Source organism: Carassius carassius, chromosome 33, assembly GCF_963082965.1.
Source record: "Carassius carassius chromosome 33, fCarCar2.1, whole genome shotgun sequence".
Taxonomy (NCBI): Eukaryota; Metazoa; Chordata; class Actinopteri; order Cypriniformes; family Cyprinidae; genus Carassius; species Carassius carassius.
The window spans coordinates 28,284,598-28,305,893 of record NC_081787.1 but is presented as its reverse complement, the minus strand read 5'-3'; the positions used below and the strand labels follow the sequence as shown (position 1 = coordinate 28,305,893).

Sequence of the window (21,296 nt, the reverse complement as noted above, 5' to 3'; positions counted from 1 at the left end):
TAGAAAGAAATTATTTTATTCCAAAGCAAATAACAAAAACAATGACATTAATTTACAACTTAGGGAGAAAAGAGAGCTGCATGATCACTGGAAGTTTAAACGAAAGCTCTTCTCTTGTTCCTTACTGCGACTGTCACACAGCTTTGAGACCTCCTCCACTCGCCTGTGGAGAAACACTGCACACACAAGATATATGTGTCAAGAATACAAGCTAACATTTCATCAAGCGTTTAATGCACTGGCAGTGTGTCAAAAGATGTTAAAAACAAAAGGATACCGACCAGAGTTTTGTTCCACCCACTGCAGGGAGTCCATATGTGCATTGAGGATTTTGCAGATCTGCTGAAGCTGAAAAACAACACCAGTCCTTCTTACTCCAGATCACACAATGATTCATAAAGAGCGTTTCTGTCTGGACCATCGGGCGTATTTTGCATACCGGGTCAGCGGTGTCAGCAGGACCGCTGGACGTGTTCAGGTGTTCAATGATCTCTTTCAGATCTTGGGACATTCTCTTGAGCTGCGCGTCCACATTTTCTGCCAACTTGTACCTGGATAAACAAGCTCATTCAGATACTCAATGACGTCAGAGTATAGGAGGGAAATATGAGCTCCTTAAATGGCTGATTGTGTCCCGTCTTACGTTCTCTCGCGCTCTTCATCTGCGTTCTGCATGTAAATGGTTCCGCTTTGCTCTTTCACAGACTCCTCTAATGGACAGAGAAGATCCTCCAGCTCTTTCTGCTGGGACAGGATGAAGTCCAGTTCCTGATCCAGCCTGTGTTACAATCACCAAAACACCAGAAACACAAAGTTTACACCAGACATGTTAACAGACAGTGTGCAAGCATGCTCTGTAATATCTTAGACGGTTTAGTTCATGCTGAAGTTACTTGATTGTGACTGCTCATTGGTCAATCAATGAAGTCTAAATAACCTTGTATAAATGAGCACTAAACTTTAACCGAAGGAACCAACATTTCCTGCTGTGCCAGTTTCTCTTATATCACTCTTAATTCGAGTTGCACAATAATGCTTAAAAGGTTAATCACTGTTTTGTGAAGTAAGAAAAAAAATCATGATAGGCATTTTATTTTTTCCCCAGTTTGACATAAGCACAAACCAAGAGAATGTGAACACGCACAGATAGTCACAGTAAAGAGTGCATGAGACAGAAAACAGATTGGCTGTATTACACTATTATATACTACGCAGAACCTCTCAGTAGAGTCTTACATGTTTATAGCACTGGTTGTGAGGGTGTGTGCACATGGGTGCCAGGTTGGAAAGATTAAGTAAACCACTGGCCAAAAAAGGTTTGGGGGATTTCAACTCTTGAAATCTGGCAACTGCAATCATGTTAAAGCTTGTGGAGGCTTGCTACCAATTAAAGAAAGCACAGATGCCACATTAAAACCAGCAGGCAAATAACAGATTACCTTCGTTGGTCCAGTTTCACTTTTTCCATATCTTTATGTAAAGCAGTTATCTAAAAGAAGGACAACAAAGATAACTTGTCAGTGGAAATCTGTTGCAGCATGGCTTTATGCAGTAAAACTAGATTCAGGTTTATAGATGGGTAAGTTAACTATGGGTGTCCTAAGGTGGTTTTGTGATTGAGAAAGCAATCCTAACCAAGCTATTGTATAATCATAATACACAATGGGTAATGTGTTATATAGAGAGCAGCAGTGTGTTTCTGTGGGAGAACACAGAATCACAGTTGAAATCCAAAAAGCACCTCTTGTACTTGCTCTTCTCTGAAACAGGTGCAATGCAAGAATACTGCGCCGACAAAACCAGTCTCAAGTCACTGGGGTATATTTGTAGCAATAGCCAAAATCATTAGAACATCAAGTAAAGATTATGTTCCGTTAATATATTTTGTGCATTTCCCACTGTAAATATACCAAAACTAAATTTTTGATCATTGCTAAGAACTCCATTTAGACAACTTTAAAGATGATTTTCTCAATAATTTGATTTTATAGCATCCTCAGATTCCAGATTTTCAAATAGTTGTATCTTAGACAAATATTGTCCTCCTAACAAACCATACATCAATGGAAAGATGATTTATTCAGCTTTTATATGATGCATAAATCACAATTGTGAAAAATTGACCCTTATGACTGGTTTTGTGCTCCAGGGTCACAGGGTTTCGGTAACTCTTCCAGTGCAAAGATGGTGTATGTGGCAGCAATACTTCTACTTCTCCACCTTCTCTCCGTTCTCCACCAGCATGTGGTCCCAGGCGTTGACCTGAGTGGCCTGCTGAAGAAAGTGTCGCTCTTGGTCTTCTAGTTCTGAGCTCCACTTGTTAATCAAAGCCTCCAGCTGAGCGTATGACATCACTGGAGCAGTGCTGATGGAACACAACAAGAATTTGGATGTGCAACTCAACAGTAGAAAAACAAAACACTCACAAACCTGCCAACAGCTTTGTACCTGGTTGTGAGGATGGTGGAGGAGGTGGATGTGATGGTGGATGATGCAGTAGATGCTGCGGTCTTCAGTCCCAGAGAAAAGCCAGTAGAAGCTCCAGTGCTAGCAGAGGCAACTGAAGACGCCAACACACACTCTCAAATAACACAAGTAACTGATAGGAAATTTACACACTGGCCTCAATTATGCGTTCAGCGTGTATTAATGAGCCAAGCCAGTGTGTGGGAATAAGAAAGGGCACCTGTGCTCATAGCAGGAGCGGCTCCTAGAGGTTTCAGAGACAGGCTTGTGTGAGCGCTGGATGCTGAGCTCATCACAGGAGCCACCGAGGCCATCGACGAGCCCACTGACCGAGGACAGAAAAGAGCAGACGTCACCAGGATTCCTCTACAACAATTCAGTCCAATGCACTTCCTTCACTGTGTAATCAGTGAAGATTCAAAAACAGAGAACAGAAAGCAAGCAAGCACTCAAATAAGTACATTTCCACGAGCTAAAACTTAATGGCTTGTCAACTGTGTTTGTTCATCACAGATAGGGTTTTAAATAAAATTGGTGCAAAGATAGATTAGGAATATTTCGTATTATTGTGGTGTTAACTTGCATTAGATATGGTGTGACGGTATGTTGTTATAAAAGGCTCTTTTATATAGAGGTAACAAAAGCGGTGTGCTTGCTTTATTTTTTGGCTTGGTGTGAGCCAACTGTAAAAACAATTCTCACATTCGTAGTAGAAAATATGAGACATGCTGCAATAGGAGACCAAGACTACACTAACTTATAGTTAACTTATAGTAGTTAATATTAACTGACTTACATTTCAGACACGTTATTGACCGTTTTTTCTCCATTTCGCTAAAGAAAATAGCTCTAAGCAAAGCCACAGCAGAACAGTTGCGCATCTCCGAGCAACACAACAGTGCTTCGTTACTCAATGATTCAGTGCTTCTGAACCAATCGAGTGAGTCAATGATTCAGTGCTTCTGAACCAATCGAGTGAGTCAATGATTCAGTGCTTCTGAACCAATCGAGTGAGTCAATGATTCAGTGCTTCTGAACCAATCGAGTGAGTCAATGATTCAGTGCTTCTGAACCAATCGAGTGAGTCAATGATTCAGTGCTTCTGAACCAATCGAGTGAGTCAATGATTCAGTGCTTCTGAACCAATCGAGTGAGTCAATGATTCAGTGCTTCTGAACCAATCGAGTGAGTCAATGATTCAGTGCCGTTCATAAAGACGCTGAATGAATCAGCCGTTAAAACGAATCAAATGAATCAGTGACTCACTCATTAAAACAGCACTCTAAAAAATGATTCCGCCTTTTAGTTTTTTCAATGTAATTTTGTAAGTTGATACAACTTTTAGTTTCTGAAATTGTTAATTCAACTTAACATGTTAAGTTTTAACTGTCTCAACTAGTCTGTAAGTTGACTTAACCAGAGTATGTGTCGCCTCAACTTAAAAACATATGCTGAACCATTAAGTTATAAGTTCTCATTATTTATCGCGAGATCACGTGAAGCGCGAAACAGGTCTCGTTCATCGCCAATGCGTGCTGGAGAGTTTATCGGCAGATTGATTTAATTCTTCCATCATCATCAAATCTGGTAAGTAAATATTCGTTCATTTTTGTGTAATGACTTGTAAAATTACATATATTAAGTAGTCATCCATGAATTGTTTACATTATCAACGTTTCTTGATCACATTGGACCGTTGCTAATCCAGTTTGGCCAGTTATGTAGCCTAGCTTGATAGTCAGCAAACTAAAGCTAAAAATCTATAAAACTAGCCAACTATTACTTCTTTTTTTTTTATTTATTTAATGTAGGCTACATTATTTCATTAATTTGCCAAAAGGCGGTGGTGGCTAACGTTAGAATAATTTCATATGGAGGATATTTCGATCCTCCCATATTTAAAATATCATTTATTTCAATAGACAAAGTAATTTTGAAATATCTGCACCGAATTCAGTTTTTTTTTTTTTTTGTGAGAGAGAGAGAGAGAGAGAGAGAGAGAGAGAGAGAGAGAGAGAGACTGAAATTCGTGGCGTGAAAAAAAATGCGCTTTCATGTTCACTCTCGTGTTCAAGTTATTTGCGCCAAAATCAGCGAGTTTAATCACCATACAGGCAAAGCAGCGTCGACGCGTGAGTACGTACGATAACAACGAGCTGACAGATATAATGTAATATAATGTAAAACTGTGTGAGTGGTGCGGCAGGATTATCAGAATCCTCCGGTGTTCGAGTTGGATGCTCCATAACTGAAAAGTTGTTGTACAGCTGTCTAGTTTTTCTACCTACATGTCGAAGTCGTTTAAGACTGTGATCACTCAGTTATGTTTAGTTTATTGTGGGAGATTGTAACTATAGCAAATCGATTTTCTCAAAAACTATTGTGAAATGCTGAATATTCAAGCTGTGTCTATACAAATCGCCAAATTATACTGTGCTCTAAAAGCTTGTGACGTTACTCTATTATGAAAGCTTCTGCGTGTGTAGCAGAAGAGTAGTCAAGCTTTGGGCTGTACATCATAACTGCATCTTTAATGGACAGCTCTGTTGCTTAGATAGGTCCATCTTGTCACCGTTTAAACTGGCCTGTCAACCATCTTATTACAGTTAACATGATCTAAATTGTAGTTTCTCACCAATTCTCTTGATATGCGTTTATTAAAATGTCTCTGACCCTGAAATAAGGTTATGGTCATATTGTCCACCCCTACTTTTTAGGATGGATAGTAAAGTATAGTACCAAAGACAGTAAAGTTTAGCAAACAGTTAAAGTAACAGTAATACAACATTTTCTCGACTAGCCTATACAATATATTCAAAAATGAATTGCATGCCATTTAGCAACACCAGTTATCCAGCTTTTATTTATAAATTCTAATGTAGATCTAGCTTACTGCAAGTGTCTTAGACAGCCACCAACCTAACACACTGAGTAACTTTAAAAATCGAACATTTCGCACACTCAAATGTAGTTTAGTATGATTGTTTAGAGGAAATAAAACAGCTTTGTGTTACCTTACAATTTTGATTTGACAAATACATGTGAATAAATATCAAGAAATTAAGGGAGAAACTATTACTCTTGTCCTGATCTTGATTGTGTAATCTGTTTATTAAATGTTGGTTGACTTCATTTTTCTTTTCTTCATAGAATTACTTCAGGCAGTTCTGCAAGCAGTGTGGGGCATTTGCCCTTGACCAATGAAGTGGAGCTGCAAGTTCTGCTGTTTCACGACAACCAATCAACTCATTGTCATAAGGCACTACAAGCTTAAGCACTGCCATCACGCAAGTAACTATCCGCTTCCCTGCATCTATAAAGACTGTGTGTGTTCATTTAGAACTGAGTTTGCTCTAAGAAAACATTTGGCCAGGGACCATAAACAATCTGTCCGGCTTGCTGCTGCAGCCTTTACGTTGAACTGTGATCTTTGTGCTTTCTCAGAGACCTGTGGCATTACTCAATATTTCACACACTTAAAGACTCATCTCCAGAACAGAGAGAGTGTGAAATGTCCTTTTCAAAACTGCAGCTTTCAGTCTAGAGTATATAGTACATTTCATGCTCATAAGAGTAAAAAACATCAGCAGTGTGGAGTAAAACATTTTCGTACAGACATTTATCAAGCTTGCACTCCAGATCTTCCAGACTCAGACTCTGAAAACACTGCCTTTGAAGAAGATTCGACAAATTTTGATGATCCGGACCTCCCAGCATCTTCGTTATCTTTACCGTGTGAAGAAAATGTGCAAGATTTACTACATCGAAAACTAGCATCATTCTTTCTTCGGTTGCAAACAGTTCTTCATGTTTCCAAAGCAGCAACCCAGGAAATTGTAAATGAACTTGCCAGCATTTTTGCAGTTTCAGAAGAGTTTGCACCAAAAATAATTGAAGATGTTTTGAGCAAGCACAACTGTGCATTAAGTGATACAGTTATCAGTGCCATAAAAGAGATAATTGTGAAAGCAAATCCATTCAGTTCTCTGACAAAGAGTGGCCCTTTAAGCACAGAATACAAACGGACAATTTTTTACAAGGAACACTTTAAAGTGATTCAGCCTGTTGAATATGTTCTAGATGCGTCAACTTCAAGAAAGTGTGTTTATATTCCTATTTTGCAAACATTGTCAGTTCTTTTAAACCGTAATGATGTTCTAGATAAACTTTTGCAGACAGAAGACAGGGAATATTTTCCAGAGTGGGCCCAGTTTAAGTCATACAGAGACAGCCTATATTGTAAAGAGAATCAGCTGCTTTCTTCAGAAGATCTAAGTATAGCTTTGGGATTGTATATAGATGATTTTGAAGTATGTAATCCATTAGGAACATCCAGAAAGAAACATAAGATCTGTGCAGTTTATTGGGTGCTTTCAAATTTACCAATTCGGTATAGGTCATCTGTCCAGTCAATATACCTGGCATGCCTTTCCTACAGCAGTGATGTGAAAAAATATGGCTACAGTGCGATTCTTGAGCCATTGCTAAAAGACATCGAAGTTCTAGAAAATCAAGGAATATATGTTCAAAAACTGGGAGAAAATATTAGAGGTACTGTACTGTATGTGTCTGCGGACAATTTGGGTGCGCACTCACTTGGTGGCTTTCAGGAAAACTTCAATGTGGATAAATTTTGTAGATTTTGTTTGGCCAGCCGCTCAGAAATTAACATTCATAAAGTAAGCGATGGTTTGTTTCCACTCAGAACAACTGAAGCTCATGAAAACATCCTTCTGGAATTAAAGGGGACAAATTTGGTTTCTGTGGACGGTGTAAAAAGAGACTGTGTACTTAATAGACTTTCTCATTTTCACACAATACAAGGATTCCCCCCAGATTTCATGCATGATGTACTGGAAGGGGTAGTACCAAAGGAACTGAGTTTATGCCTTAAATCTTTCATTTCCAAACATTATTTTACTTTTGATGATCTTAACTCAATTATTCAGTCCTTTCCTTTTAAATATTCAGATAAAATTAACAGACCTCAACAAATTCCAAAATCTTTTGCAACGAAACGCACTATAGGGGGTAACTGTCATGAAAACTGGACTTTATTGCGATTCTTGCCATTGATGATTGGTGACAAAGTACCAGAGAATGACAAAACATGGCAAATTGTTTTGGAACTAAAAGACATTGTTGAACTTCTGACATGTGGACATTTTTCAGAAGAGACATTGCACTACTTGGAGTTTAAAATCTCATCTCATAGGTGCTTGTTAAAAGAAGTCTTTCCTGACTTCAGTCTTTTGCCGAAACATCATTTTCTCGAACATTACCCTGAACTTATTCGTAGATTTGGACCACTAGTAGATTTCTGGACCATTCGCTTTGAAGCCAAGCACAGCTGTTTTAAAAGAGTGATTCATGATGTTCGGAATTTTAAAAATATCTTACTCACTCTTGCGACAAAGCATCAGCTTACATTAGCTTATTGTCTAGACCTACCCAGTCTTTTTAAACCTGACTTGGAAGTTGGGCATGTTGCTTTTGTTTCTGTGGAGACTCTGGAGCACTCTATGAAGCAGGCTATAGAGGACAAATTTGCAAATATCACCACGGTATCTCTTGCAAGTCATGCATCTCTCCATGGGACCAAGTATGCAGAAGGAACGTTCTTGTCTGTGGGACACACAAGTGGACTGCCTGACTTCGCCAAGTTGGTTAAGATTTTGATAGTGTCCAACAGAGTGTCATTCATCATTGAACCTTACATTGCATGGTTCATTGAGCACTTAAGGTGTTATGAACTAGAAAAAAGACTTGATCCTGAACTAAAGGTCGTGGAACCACATGAATTGAATGGACACCACCCCTTCTACCCATACATGCGAGCAGGCAAATTGATGGTGGTGCCAAAGACCAACCTTTATTAGGGTAAAGTATGGCTGTACATGCCTTTTATATTGAATAATTTGGTTTGATAGGAGTTAGGGCTGTCCAATATATTGAATTTATATTATATGGCCAAATACAGAGAAATTCATGTCAAAATTGTGATAGCAGCCTAATAGACCTGCTTCTTTCTGTTTGCCTAAAGGGTTAGTTCATCCAAAAATGAAAATAGCCATAATATGACTTCAGATGTAGAAATTTTGAATGTAGCGAATACATTACTGCTTCCACTTATGTAGGCTTAACCGGTTTATGCTTGTTAGCACTTCTACTAAGTACAAATTATTTATGTACTACTTTATTAACACTGTATGGTGCCTTTTCTCCAAATTACTTCTTTGCAGGTCTTAAAGGTTCCACTCCAACTTCAGAATGCTTCTTCGAGTGATCATCTCTGAACGGGACATTCAAAAAATTACACTTGACACTGTCCCTGACACAGTCCATGGTCTCAAAGAGGTGCTGAGAAGCAAACTGCAGCTAAGAGACAGTTTTGATCTTCAGTATGAGGATAATGATTTTCACGATTTTTGCAACCTTACTTCTGTAACTGATCTGCCCAAGGACAAAGCGACGCTGAAAATCCTGTTCAGTCCCTCTGATACATTTTCAGACTCAAGTTTGGATACTCCAGTATTGCCTGTATCACATTCTCCATCAACATCGACCCAAGTCAGCAGCTGTGTCTCAGAGATAAAACAGAGTCGTTCACATCCATGGCCTGCTGTCTTTACTATCCCCACCTTCTCATATGATGTTGAGCTGAGACTAAAGCATGGTAATGAGGCTTACAGTACAGATGGAACTCTTCTGACAATGTCTCGAGACATGCAGACAGAAATACTGGATAAACTTGCTGAAGCAGTGTTTGCTTACAAAGCTTACCCAGACAAAGAGGAAATCAAAAGTGTGGCTATTGCACTTGTTGAAAAACACCCTTGTCTGAAAGAAAGGGGATCTGCAGCTGGGTTTTATGGTTGGAAATTAAGTTTGACATGGAAGATGGGAAATTACAGGTCAAAGCTAAGAGATGCAGGTTGTAAAGAACTCAAAGTGAATTCTGCAAAGAGAGGCCTAGCAGGACTCCAAGGACAGCGAAACAAAGTGAAGAAGCCAAAAAGGTCTGAGACAAACTTTCTCCCAGATCACCCTTCAGGAAAAGACCAGAAAACACTGGAACACGAAAAGGAACTGATGTGCCAGGAGATGAAAAAGAAGAGTCCAGACATGAGTTTTGTGAATGCAGCCATGAGCAGCACATATTCTCTCCGGAGACAGGAGATAGTTGAAAATGAGCCTCCAGTATCTGAAATGAAAAAGAGGTGGCCGGCTATTTTTTGTGAAAGACAGGTAAAGTCCCACGCTGCTGAAAATGGTGTTTAGATGAACATGTAGATACTTTTTTGCAGTGTTGTTTAACATGTTGCTGTTATGTTTGTGTCATTTAATGTTATTACTTTAGATCAGTGCAGAATTCAACAGGCTAATGTCGCTGGACTTGAGCAAGTCTTTTTATGAGGGTCTTGACCAGCATCTACCAAAACTGCTGTGCCTGTACCGTTCAAAGCGCTGTGCTGAGATTGCAGAAATGAAGACCATAATGGACAGCCTAGATAAAAATGTAAGTACATATATTTCTACTGTACTTTTTTCATAAACATTATGAGCATTTCCTTTATTGCAATTTCTCTTGTCCTGCATAGCTTTTACTATGTACTATTAGTGCTGCAAAATATTGAAGAAAAAGGTGATATGTCATTTGTTAATGCAGAAGTATTTAAAATCAATTAAAATGACTTCTTCTTGACCTTCTAGTCAATTTTATCCCTTAAAATAGTTTTATCTTTGATAATCAAAATGACATATTTAAAAGTTTTTTTCCCCCGGTGAAATCAATTTCTTCAGGCCTTAAAATATTTTAGCTTGATTGTAACTTTTTATACCCTTGCTTCATTTAGTGTACAGATCTATGAATATGCAAAATGCCTCCATTTATTCACAGTGTATAGTATTTGACCTAATTATCTCAGTTTAAAGGGTTAGTTCATCCAAAAATGTAAATTCTGTCATTAATTACTCACCCTCATGTCGTTCCAAACCCCAAGACCTTCATTCTTCTTCGGAACACAAATTAAGATGTTTGTGATGAAATCCATGACCATTCTGACCCTGCATAGACAGCAATGTAATTACCACGTTCAAGGCTCAGAAAGGTAGTAAGGGCATCTATAAAATAGTCTGTGTGGCATCAGTGGTTCAACCTAAGCTTAATGAAACTACGAGCAGATGAATGCACACGCATGCGTCGTGGCACTCGTGACCACACGTCAAGGACTGGCATGGAAGAGCAAAAATTGTTGAATAAAGTGTTTGTTTGTTTTTTTTGCATAAAAAGTGTTATTGTAGCTTCAAAGCATTATGCTTGAACCACTAGTGTCACATGGACTAATTTAACAATGTCCTTTCTAACTTTCTGGGCCTTGAACATAGTAGTTCTCTTGCTGTCTATGCAGGGTCAGAAAGTTATTGGATTTCAACAAAAATATCTTAATTTGTGTTCCGAAGATGAAAGAAAAAAACTAAAGTAAAAAGTGAAACCGGCTTCAATGCAACAGTAAATAAACTTCTAATAACAGTATCAGTAAACACTTTTTTTTTTTTCTTTGGGGGAAGGCATCAAATCAACGAAAGAGGGTTGCAGTACTGCTGGGGCTGCCATGGTTCATGCGTGAGAATCCATCACAATTCATAAAGATCTGTGAGGTATGTGGAAAGTAAGGAGGCAGTTGAGTAGTTGAAGTTAATGTATTATTTCTAACTATGTGGATGGAGTATGTATAAGATTAAATATAGCAGAGGCTAGGGTATAGGGCAATGTAATATCAGCAATAGCACTCTTCAGACTGTAATTGTTTCCCTTGGGGACATCTTAAAAATGAATTTGCATGGACATGGATGCAAATACCCTTGTATTTGGATGATGATTTATTCACAGTGAAGGAGCAAGTTCTGGAAAAAAAAAACAATAACAAAAAAAAAAAAAAAAAATCACATACTAGCCCTTGTTGAAATGTTGAAATTTCCTTACATCCCCATGAAAAACAATTACTGTCCAAATAAAGTTAATGATTGAGAGATATTCTCAAAGTGATTTATATGGGTATTCGAGCACCACTTGTCATGAAAGACATGTTGGTAGCACTTTACAATAATACTCATGTTGTGTTTAAGTCTTTGAGCTTCAGTGTTGTATGTGTGAAAGCACATTTTGAAGTTTGTCATTTAATACAGCACACAGATTCCGAAGAAGATATGATCCGGGGCATGACTCTTGGAATCATCGCAGTGGTGGAAGATGTGACAGACCCCATTCCATGCAACTCTAATGATGTGGCCCTTGTAATCGAGGAAGCAGTTGTTCTGCGAGGACTTGGTGACATACCAAATGCGTATGTAAACATGATGGGATTGCTTTATGCTCTCAACATAAATTACCCAAAAAACCTCAGATACACTTTTGAGGTGATTCAGAGGCTGCTGATGAACATTGGAGCTGATACCTGCAGTGCAAGAGTGCACTCTCTTAAAAATACATTGTTGAATTAAAGATGTTGTTGAGGTAAGGTGTTGTGTATTTCTACCAAAGGCCTGTGTTTGTTGTGTATTTTAGTGTTTGTTTGTTTTTTTCAAGTTTTTTTACAAGTTCTCTGCATCAATGGCCTGACATCCATTTTCAACAAGATTTCATGTGTTTTAAAAGATATTTCACAGTTAAAGGGGTATTATTAATGTGAAAAATCTTAGTGTTAGTTTACCCAAAATGAAAATTCTTTTGTTAGATACTCAACCTCAACTAAATGACAACCTCAACAACTCCAAACCTAAAAGACCTTTGTTTGTCTTTGAAACAAAAATGAAGATATTTTTAATGAAATCTGTGAGCTTTCTGTCCCTCCTTTGACAGCCTAGGGAACTAGCACTTTCAAGGTCCAGAAAGGAAGTAAAAAGACATTCTTAAAAGTAATCAAAGTGACTTCAGTGGTTTATATATTTGTTTAAATGCATGATTACGGTGTCTGCTTTCACATCCACACAAGAAGCATGTGCTGACATGCTCTTGTAAACATGCGATGGAGAAAACTATTTAATAAATAAAATGGTATGAAACCCTTGCAATGATTAAAAAAAACTGAGGTTAAACCACTGAAATCACTTGGATTACTTTAAAGATGAATTTTCTGGACCTTGAAAGTGCTAGTTGTGTAGGCTGTCACAGGAGGGACAGAAAGCTCACAGATTTTATTAAAAATATCTTCATTTGTCTTCCAACAAAGGCAAGTCTTAACAGGTATTGGATGGCATGAGGGTGAGCAATTAACAATGGTATTAACATTTTTATGTGAACTGACACTTTGTTTTTTGTTTTTTCACATGAATACACTTTCCATGCATTTCTTTTTTAAATGTTCACCTTTTAGCTTTATGAAATTGTAATATCATTGTAATTGACCGATTAATTATTGTTTTTATTTTTAAATGAAATGTTTTTCTGTAATTATTTCTGTAATTTGTATATTCTATATAGTTTTTAGTTTGCATTTACAAATATTCCGAATTGTTTTGCATGTCTACTAAGAGAAGTTTTACCTATTAGCTGTATTTTACAGTTAAAAAGTTGTAACAAAGAAAAAATTCATGGTAATCCTTTGAATATGTTAAATGAGTTTGCCCTTAACATATATTGATTTGTAAGGGACAATAAAATCGTTTGTATGGAAAAATCTGTTATTTATTTGGTTGAATGTGCTATTGCAAGTTGAGAAAATATGCCAAATTGAGTTCAATGAACAAGTTTTAGTACAGATAACTTGAAAATGTAAGTTGTCATATTTCAACTAAACTTTACAAGTCCAGGTTACTTGAAATAAGTTGTTGGGTCAACTATTTTAACTATGTCAACTAAACTTTTTAAGTTGAAAATACTCAGTATATTAAGTAAATAAAACTTAACTGAGTCAAAGCAAAAAGATAACTAAAAAATTTAAGTTGAGTGAACAAATTTTTTTTTACAGTGAGTGACTTGACGCCACCGCCTGGTGGTATGATTTCATATTTAAAAGTCTTATTGCATTTTTCCAACATTTCATATTTACGTGTTAAAAAAAGATGAACAATCTTATAACATTGTTTATGCATTGGCAGTTTTACTTTAAATGCATTAACAGAGCCTCTTATTTTCAAGTAAATACATCTAAATGGCACTTTTGATGCAGCTTCTGTGTTTCCTCTGCAGTTTGTTGACACTGTTGTCATTTGAATGGTAAGAACCATACAGTATTTTATTATTCTAACTGAATGTATTGATAAAATAATAAACAATAAACAATTACATGTATAGCCTTTTAATAAGGTTAGGAAAATATTGTCCTCCATAAAGTTAAAAAGTGTCCTAGAAATAAATTTAAGGCAAATATCACAAATACGCGGATTAAAGTAAGGCCTGATACAGCACCGATTAGACAGCCTTTGGCTTTAGATCAGGACTTCTTATTCAGCCATTGTTTAGTTACTTATGTGTTTGGGTCATTGTCTTGTTACATCACTAAAGCATGAACTCGTGAACTGAACTCCTGATATTCTCCTGTAAATGTCTGGATACACATTGTTCCTTCAATGATTGCACGTGGATTGTTAGGGATTGTTTTCAAAGGATTGTAGTTGATCCGTGATCCCCACAGTTTGGTGTGCATGTGGTTCAAGGGGGGTTTCCTTTCATGAATCATCATGAAGTTACTTATAGATCTGTGTCCATCTGTGGCTCACAGTTCAAAAGAATGACTTGCATTTTATGAATCACTAAGGACCACGGTTTCAGCTAAAAATCTTCTTTACTGATCTACTGGATGGCCTGAGGATGAGTAAATTAACAGCAAATCATCATTTTTGGGTTTCTTTAAGTGTTTTACTGATAGTGGACACATTAGCAAAGACTTCAGCAGTCTTAAGAGTTTCCTGGACGATTTTCTTTTTTTCCCCTGCTGTTGTTGGGTTGCTCCTGACCTCTCTTTCAGTATTGTCCGTTGAGTTCTTAGAGTGATCTTTTCTTGACAAGTCCAGATTTGTAAGAAGTAACGATGCTCTGATGTTAAAGCTGTGCGTCCCACACTTCCAATCACTTAATTCACTCCTATTGGCTTTTGGAGAAGCCGTAACAGAATTGCACTTACCTTTCCCACCCGCCCTGTCAATGACCAATCATAGTCTTCAATAAAAAATTGATTTGTATAAATTATCTTAGATTGTTTTTGTCTATAACTGTGACTCAGATAGAAATCCGACCACATTTTTCAAGTAATCAATGCAGAAATCCAGATGTTTTCAACTAAACCTATTCTTGCCACCGTGTATATATATATAAACAGCCTGCAAATACATAAATGCAGACGTGCTGTTAAACCAGGTTTGCTGGTGGATGGCTTGGTTTGAGAGGTGGACTGAACTGGACTCACATGTGAATCCTGTGGCTGGTGTTGAGGCTATAGGAGCAGCAAACAGAGAGGACACTGGAGCCGTCAGGGACTGACTCTGAGCTGCGGTGGACAAACAACAACAAAAGATGGATTATATATATCTATACTTCTCTATTGACACATTATAACAGCCACACAACAGATTACAGACCTGAAGTTTTAATCCCAAAGTTAACTGCAGCTGCTGGGGCTGTGGAGGCAGCAGTCGAAGCTCCAAGACTCAGACCTAGAAATCAGCAGCAACACATATCAACATATTTACACAAGAAAAGTGTATTTATATATTTCTTCTTAGAGGACCAGTTTGACACAATGTGATAAAGTGATACAGTGTGTAAAACAAACCCCAAGTAGAGGGACAAAATGAATTTTCAAGACCCTGTGAAACCGTTTTCAGTCTCTGTGCTGTTATGTTGTCCTTTTCCTTTTTGCTTAACTTTTATTTTGAAGTCCAAATCAAACTTAACGAACTAATGTGTCCACACTGTAGGTTGTTAATTTATCTGTGTGTATCTTCTGAGCTACTTTCTCCTCCTTGTTTTACCTTTTGACTGTGACAGGTGCATTATCATTTCAGAGAGCAGGAGATGATGGAAAAAGTTTAAGAAAAGTGATCTCTAATGTCGAATTCTATGTGAAGATGTGAGTCCCTCTGTATTACCTGTGGACTGAGCCCCTAGCGAGAGCACCGGGGTGGGCTGTGCTGGGGCCGCTGAAGATGCTTGAACTTTGGGCGTCCCAAAGCCGAATCCCCCCAAAGGCTGCTGGGCTGCAGTAGTGTGTGTGGTGAGACCCCCGAAACCGAAGCCCGTCCCAGCAGTCGAAGCCCCCAGAGTCACACTTGTGCTCGCAGGCTGAGACGCTGCAGGTGTGCTGAGTTTTGGAAGGGAGGCACTGGACGCAAAGACATGAACAGACTCTTTAAACTTTACAGACATGTAAACTGTTTCGTGCTGTTTCAGTGTCAACTTTCAGTTAGACAATGGGTATCTACAACTCTGGATAGCCAGCCATATTAACAGCTGTGACTCACTGAACACTTGGGATGCACCGGTTGACCAGCCATAAATCAGAACCGGACGGTTTTTGCTTAAAACACGCGATCGGCAATCAGCCAGTTTTTGTTCTTTTTCCGGCCGATTTTTCCGGAAGTGCTCTCGTGTGCACAGACTTCATTGTAATCGTTCGCTATGTCATTTGTGTGGAGGAGTATTTCGAAATCTGTGCACAGGACACGGGCAACTGTTCAGCACTGGAAATGCAGAGCTTCATGTCTGAGGCACAGATAGCAGGAAGCGAACAGCCGTTGGTGTACTGGCGCACAAATAAGAGTCCCTTTCCTGCGCGAGCGTATACTGTAGCGGTCCGCAGCCTGAACACGAGTAGACCGTGAAGAGATGTTCAGCTCAACTTCTCACGTGTTGGATGAGAAACGAAACGGACTAAACTGTGACAAAACTGAAATGTTTTTTTTTATGTAAATTAGAACGTGCACACACGTTTGAAAAGCCAGATGTAAACATCAGTTCTGCATTAGGATGATTATTTTTATTTTACCTTAAAATTATATAGACTTAATTTGATTTAAAAATCACCTGCTGTAGCACACTGAGAAAAAGTGTTTCATTCATCCAATTAAAACATTTTTAGGGTAATTATTCACATCTATATTTTTTAATAAGTTATTTATTTTTCATTGGCTCAAGTAAAAAAATATAGATGTGAATCATTACCCTTAATTTTTTTTTTTTTACCGGTAATTGGATGAATGAAACACTTTGCATCTTTCATTATTTGAATTTAACATTTTGGAATAATGTATTTATATAGCATACTTTTATTTAGTCTCACTGGTAAAGACCAGGTTTTTTTTTATTTAAAACCAAATTTAAAAACTAAAACAAATCCTGAATGCTGATTAAGAAACCTCTTATTGAATGTGTGTTGATTGTGTTGTTTGGACTGTAGAACTATGCAGCTATTGCCTTTAATTTCTCATGGTTACAGTTAATTTTTTCATTTAAGGCCAGTTCTATGTAGTTTCAACCCAATTCAAAAACAAAACCTACTGAACACCCATTCACTTCTATGATTAAAGGGCCTTACACAGTCCAGACAGAGCATTGGACAGATAGACAGGCATATAATACATCTTTAGGCTCTAGAAAGAGCCTGTTCACTTTGAAATCAATCAGGAACACAGCAAATGTCCGAAAGCACAAATTAAACTTGCCCCAAAAATGAAAATGACCCCATGAATTACTCACCCTCAAGTCATCTTAGGTGTATATGACTTTCTTCTTTCAGATTAATCCAAATCGAGTTATATTAAAAATGTCCTGGCTCTTCCAAGCTTTATAACTGCAGTTAATGGGTGTTGATCGAGGGGTGATTTTCATTTTTGGGTGAACTAAACTATCCCTTTAATTTCTTATTGGTCAACCAGCTTACAACACTGCTTAAACACTGTAAATAGTCAGCATCAATTATATACAGTGCAACACTGTGGTCTTTAGTGGCGCTGTATTCAAAAGTATTCTTTGTTGTCTTTTGATGATTAAAAAAAAAAAAGTCTTATGATTAGAAGCCATGAACCAAACCAACCAACTCTGACGTGAATCACACCAATTAAAAACTTCAGCTTGAGGTATTTCAAAATCACACAAGAGATATGCACATTTTTACTATTCCTATTTAGTTTAGTGATCGACCGATGTTGATTGTTTTTATAACCGATACGATACCAATTATTTGCATGTTTATGTGCCCGATAACCGATATGCAGAACCGATATTTATTAACTTTTTATTAACTGAGTGAAAAAAAAAACATACTTCACTTTGGTTTTTCCTCCTTTCAGTCATCTTTTTTTAAGTGTTGAAAATTTGTCTTTCATGTTAAATTTAATCCTTCTATTACAAAAAACATTTTATTTACAAAAAGCATCAACAGAAACAACACTAATATTAACAATAATCAAAATAAATGTAGAATGTCTAATGTTTTCAAATGGAGAAAATAAATGAAGGACAGGAGTCCCATTATAGTAGGTTTATAAGCTGTTTAATAGCTACAGAGTCAGTAATAGTTAATTGGATAATGTTAATTCACTGAATAATATTCTCTGGAATATTGGAATATAACAAACAAAACATCGTATTCTATTTAACTTGAATGCTATATCAAAATTATTAATAATGTTTTGTCCTTCTAGATTATGAAATGCCTGCTGACAGCGGTTTATCAATGCAGTTACGCAGAGCTACACTCAAACTGTGATCGCTCGCGGCGATAATAAATAATTTCCATAGAGTTGTATTTATTTAGATGTTTATTAACAAAATATTGGTTATATAGTAAATGTTAATACAATTTAGGGTGTTTTAAACAAGTGAATCTTACACGCGGTGGCTGTGAACAGCGACATGAAAGCAGCTTCACGAGAGCGCTTCAATTCAGCGCTTTTATTTCCAACATGCTCTCATTCATGGCTGCATATTAATTCAGGAAAAGTTGCATCTTTATTGTGACAATACTTGATGAATTATTTAACATGACTCCGTGAGTTGGTCTCTATTTCTTAGAGCCATGCTGCATAAACTACATATTAGGCATTTATGTAACGCATCTAATTTGTGCATAACTGGCTGTTATGTTAAATAAAGTTTACTAACTACAGCAAATCAAGTCCCTGCGTGCCGTCTCCCCTCAAATGTGCTGCAATGGCGATCCCGCGTGCAATTCTCAAAACACCCACAAGATGGCGACGTTTATAGCTGAATCCGATATTACAAAACCGATATCAGATTACGATTAAATGCTTAAATATCTGGGAAAATATCGGTAAATCGATATATCGTTCAATCTCAATTATTTTTTTTTTTTTCATTGCAAATTAAGTAGTTTAAGAAAGTCTGGCCTACAGTGCTTCATGGGAGTGGGTGGAGCTAAAGAGTTATTTTGGCATGATTTGCATGGTTAGATTTCGTTGCAGAATCATGTGTAATGTAGCTTTTCAACAAGGATTTTGCTGTTGAATATGATTATTTTTAAAAATTATAATAATATCATCTGATTGCTTTAACAAAAGTACATGGATTAACAACCTCCAAGCTCACAGTAGGTTTACATGTTATCATTAGAAATCAATTCCCCTGTGGAGAAAATGAATGAGGTTTTTACTTACGAAGCACGGCTGTTGCATTCTATTCCTTGAAAGAACTGTTTATTATTGTTTTATTAAGGCCGACATTATAAACATAATTGAAAAAAAAATTAAATCTCACCCAAAAGAGAAGCCTCCACTTGAGCTGGTGCTCTGCATCTGGGCTCCGAAGCCCAATCCTCCTTGTGTGCTCCCGTTACTCTGCGTCAGTCCTGCGGTCTGAGACGAGGGGTTTCCTGAGCTCTGAGTCTGGGCTTGGGTCCCTAAAGAGAAGCCCCCTCCTGCAGGAGCACTGAAGCCCGTGGGGCCCGCAGCTGGAGTCTGAGGGGCCCCAAAACTGAACCCTCCGGTGCCCGTCTGACCGAAGTTAAACGCCATAGTGCTGCAAACAATGAGTGAAACAAGAGTGAGACCTGATGTGCCAGGCTTGTAGAAACAACCATCATAGAGAATGGTGGTTAAACAACACTGTGTGCTGACTGAGCAGCTGAGGGTGCACAAACACATGTTTATGTCATACAGAAAGATGAATGTGAAATGTATCATCTAGGTAGCCTGGTGTTTCTTTTTTTGCGACTATAATGTCCAAAAATGTCTTCTAGATCCCGTAGGCTTTGAGAATATGATTGATCGCACTGTGTTTGTAGGCAGACTATGTTTTTATTTTCCAATTAGTCTCTTTTACATATTCAGTCATAGAAGCATGTTGAAATCAAGTGATGGCAAAAGCAGAAGAGCAGCTCGTGTGAGTCTTATAAATGAACATTTGGTGTTATCGGTTCATTAAAATGGATTATTATAATATAGTACCGTTACAACTTCAGTGCAGACACAGCCAGCTGACAGCTTCTCACAATAATGCGCTCCTCTGCACACTTACATCGCTCATGTTAGTGCTATAAAACTAAGACGGGCAAACTAAATGATATAAACTGAAATTAAAGACTTCGTTGCTGTAAAACATACATAAACATAATAAACTTACACAGAGTACTCCACAGCAGCTCCTGCGCAGTGTGCGTCACATGCGCTGCTCCTGTGAGGACCCCTGCGTCTTCTGTCTAGAACAATGCCTAAGCAAAATTACAGTTCTTACACGACATCAAAATACAGTTAAACCGCCGCATCAAATAATCAATCAATTAATCGATATTTTATTTATTTGTTATGTTGTTGATTTAATTATAATTACTTTAACAACAAAGGCCTAAAAGTATGTAAAATGTTTTGAAGATCTTTCTTGTGCCGCACGTGTGCAGTCAGTGTTCTCTTCAAGGTCCCTGTTATTTGGTCCTGTACTCATACTATTGACTTCAACAGTTCTGGAAGACCAATCATAAATCATACTCAGTCTCCTGTCTGCAGGAGAAGGTCCTCCAAACAGGAAACTCTGTCTAATCAGGCATTAAAAACTCAAACTCTGTCTGGAAGACAAACAGCCTGTGTAATAAAATTAATTCATTAAAGCACTGACATCTTTACAAAACAAGCTCAAACATGCAGAAGAAATTAGCAAAGTGTAAAAAATACAGTTCAACGCATCAAGGTGAAAATATTGAGAAAAGAGTCAAATACCCGGAATCACAAAGGGTTTATTGTGCAGATTAATGTAGTGAGTGTTTCAAGAACAATTAGCGTACCACTTAATTATAAGCACCCATTCTCACTATTAAGTAGTTGTTTTCTTAGAAGTATATTATAGCAGATTGGCTGTTTTTCAGTATTTATAAAGCACAATGCCTTAATCTGCATGAGCGTATTTATTATACCCTAATCCACCTCATACCTGACCTTAACAATTACCACAAAGAACTTAACATTTGGACCTTAAAATAAAGTGTGACCCAAAATTACATTAGTGGTTAACAGTTTGTGAGAATATACATCAAGAGCAGAAACTGTGCTCATCAAACTTTGAGTATTGTTCCTTGATATAAGATATGAACAGTGTATAGTCAGAGTATATTTGAGTATTAACAGTGTTGTTGTCTGGCCCATGATTTAACACATATATAATTCAGTGCTATAGTAAGTTTGAGGTAAAAATAGCTTTTACAGACTGTGTATGTGTGTGTGTGCGATCTGGATTTTCATGTGACCTACAACAATTCCCCCAACATAACTGTCCTTCGATATCCTGCTCTGGAGCCGGTCATAAGCAGATGTATTTGCCTCTGTGACATCACAAGTCCCACAAAATCAAAATGGACCTTTTTTGGAGCTTGATTATGCTTTGT

General features: G+C 37.5%; 1 protein-coding gene across 2 annotated transcripts; it reads right to left on the bottom strand.

Moving 5' to 3' along the window:
- Positions 1-20,387, bottom strand: LOC132114048 (nuclear pore glycoprotein p62-like). 2 transcript variants are annotated; one of them, XM_059522176.1, is made up of 14 exons: positions 20,045-20,387; positions 19,870-19,927; positions 19,181-19,441; positions 15,556-15,788; positions 15,046-15,120; positions 14,874-14,954; positions 2,687-2,791; positions 2,449-2,560; positions 2,221-2,365; positions 1,440-1,489; positions 644-778; positions 440-551; positions 282-348; positions 1-176 (listed from the first exon to the last, which is right to left on the bottom strand). In XM_059522176.1, exons 3-14 carry the CDS (start codon positions 19,435-19,437, stop codon positions 85-87), a joined length of 1,464 nt encoding a protein of 487 aa, XP_059378159.1. In that variant the 5' UTR covers positions 19,438-19,441; positions 19,870-19,927; positions 20,045-20,387; the 3' UTR covers positions 1-84. The 2 variants fall into 2 exon arrangements, with proteins under 2 accessions (XP_059378159.1, XP_059378158.1); XM_059522175.1 differs by lacking the exons at positions 14,874-14,954; positions 15,046-15,120 and having other exon boundaries at positions 1-348; positions 20,045-20,381.
- Positions 20,388-21,296: the final 909 nt, after the last annotated feature.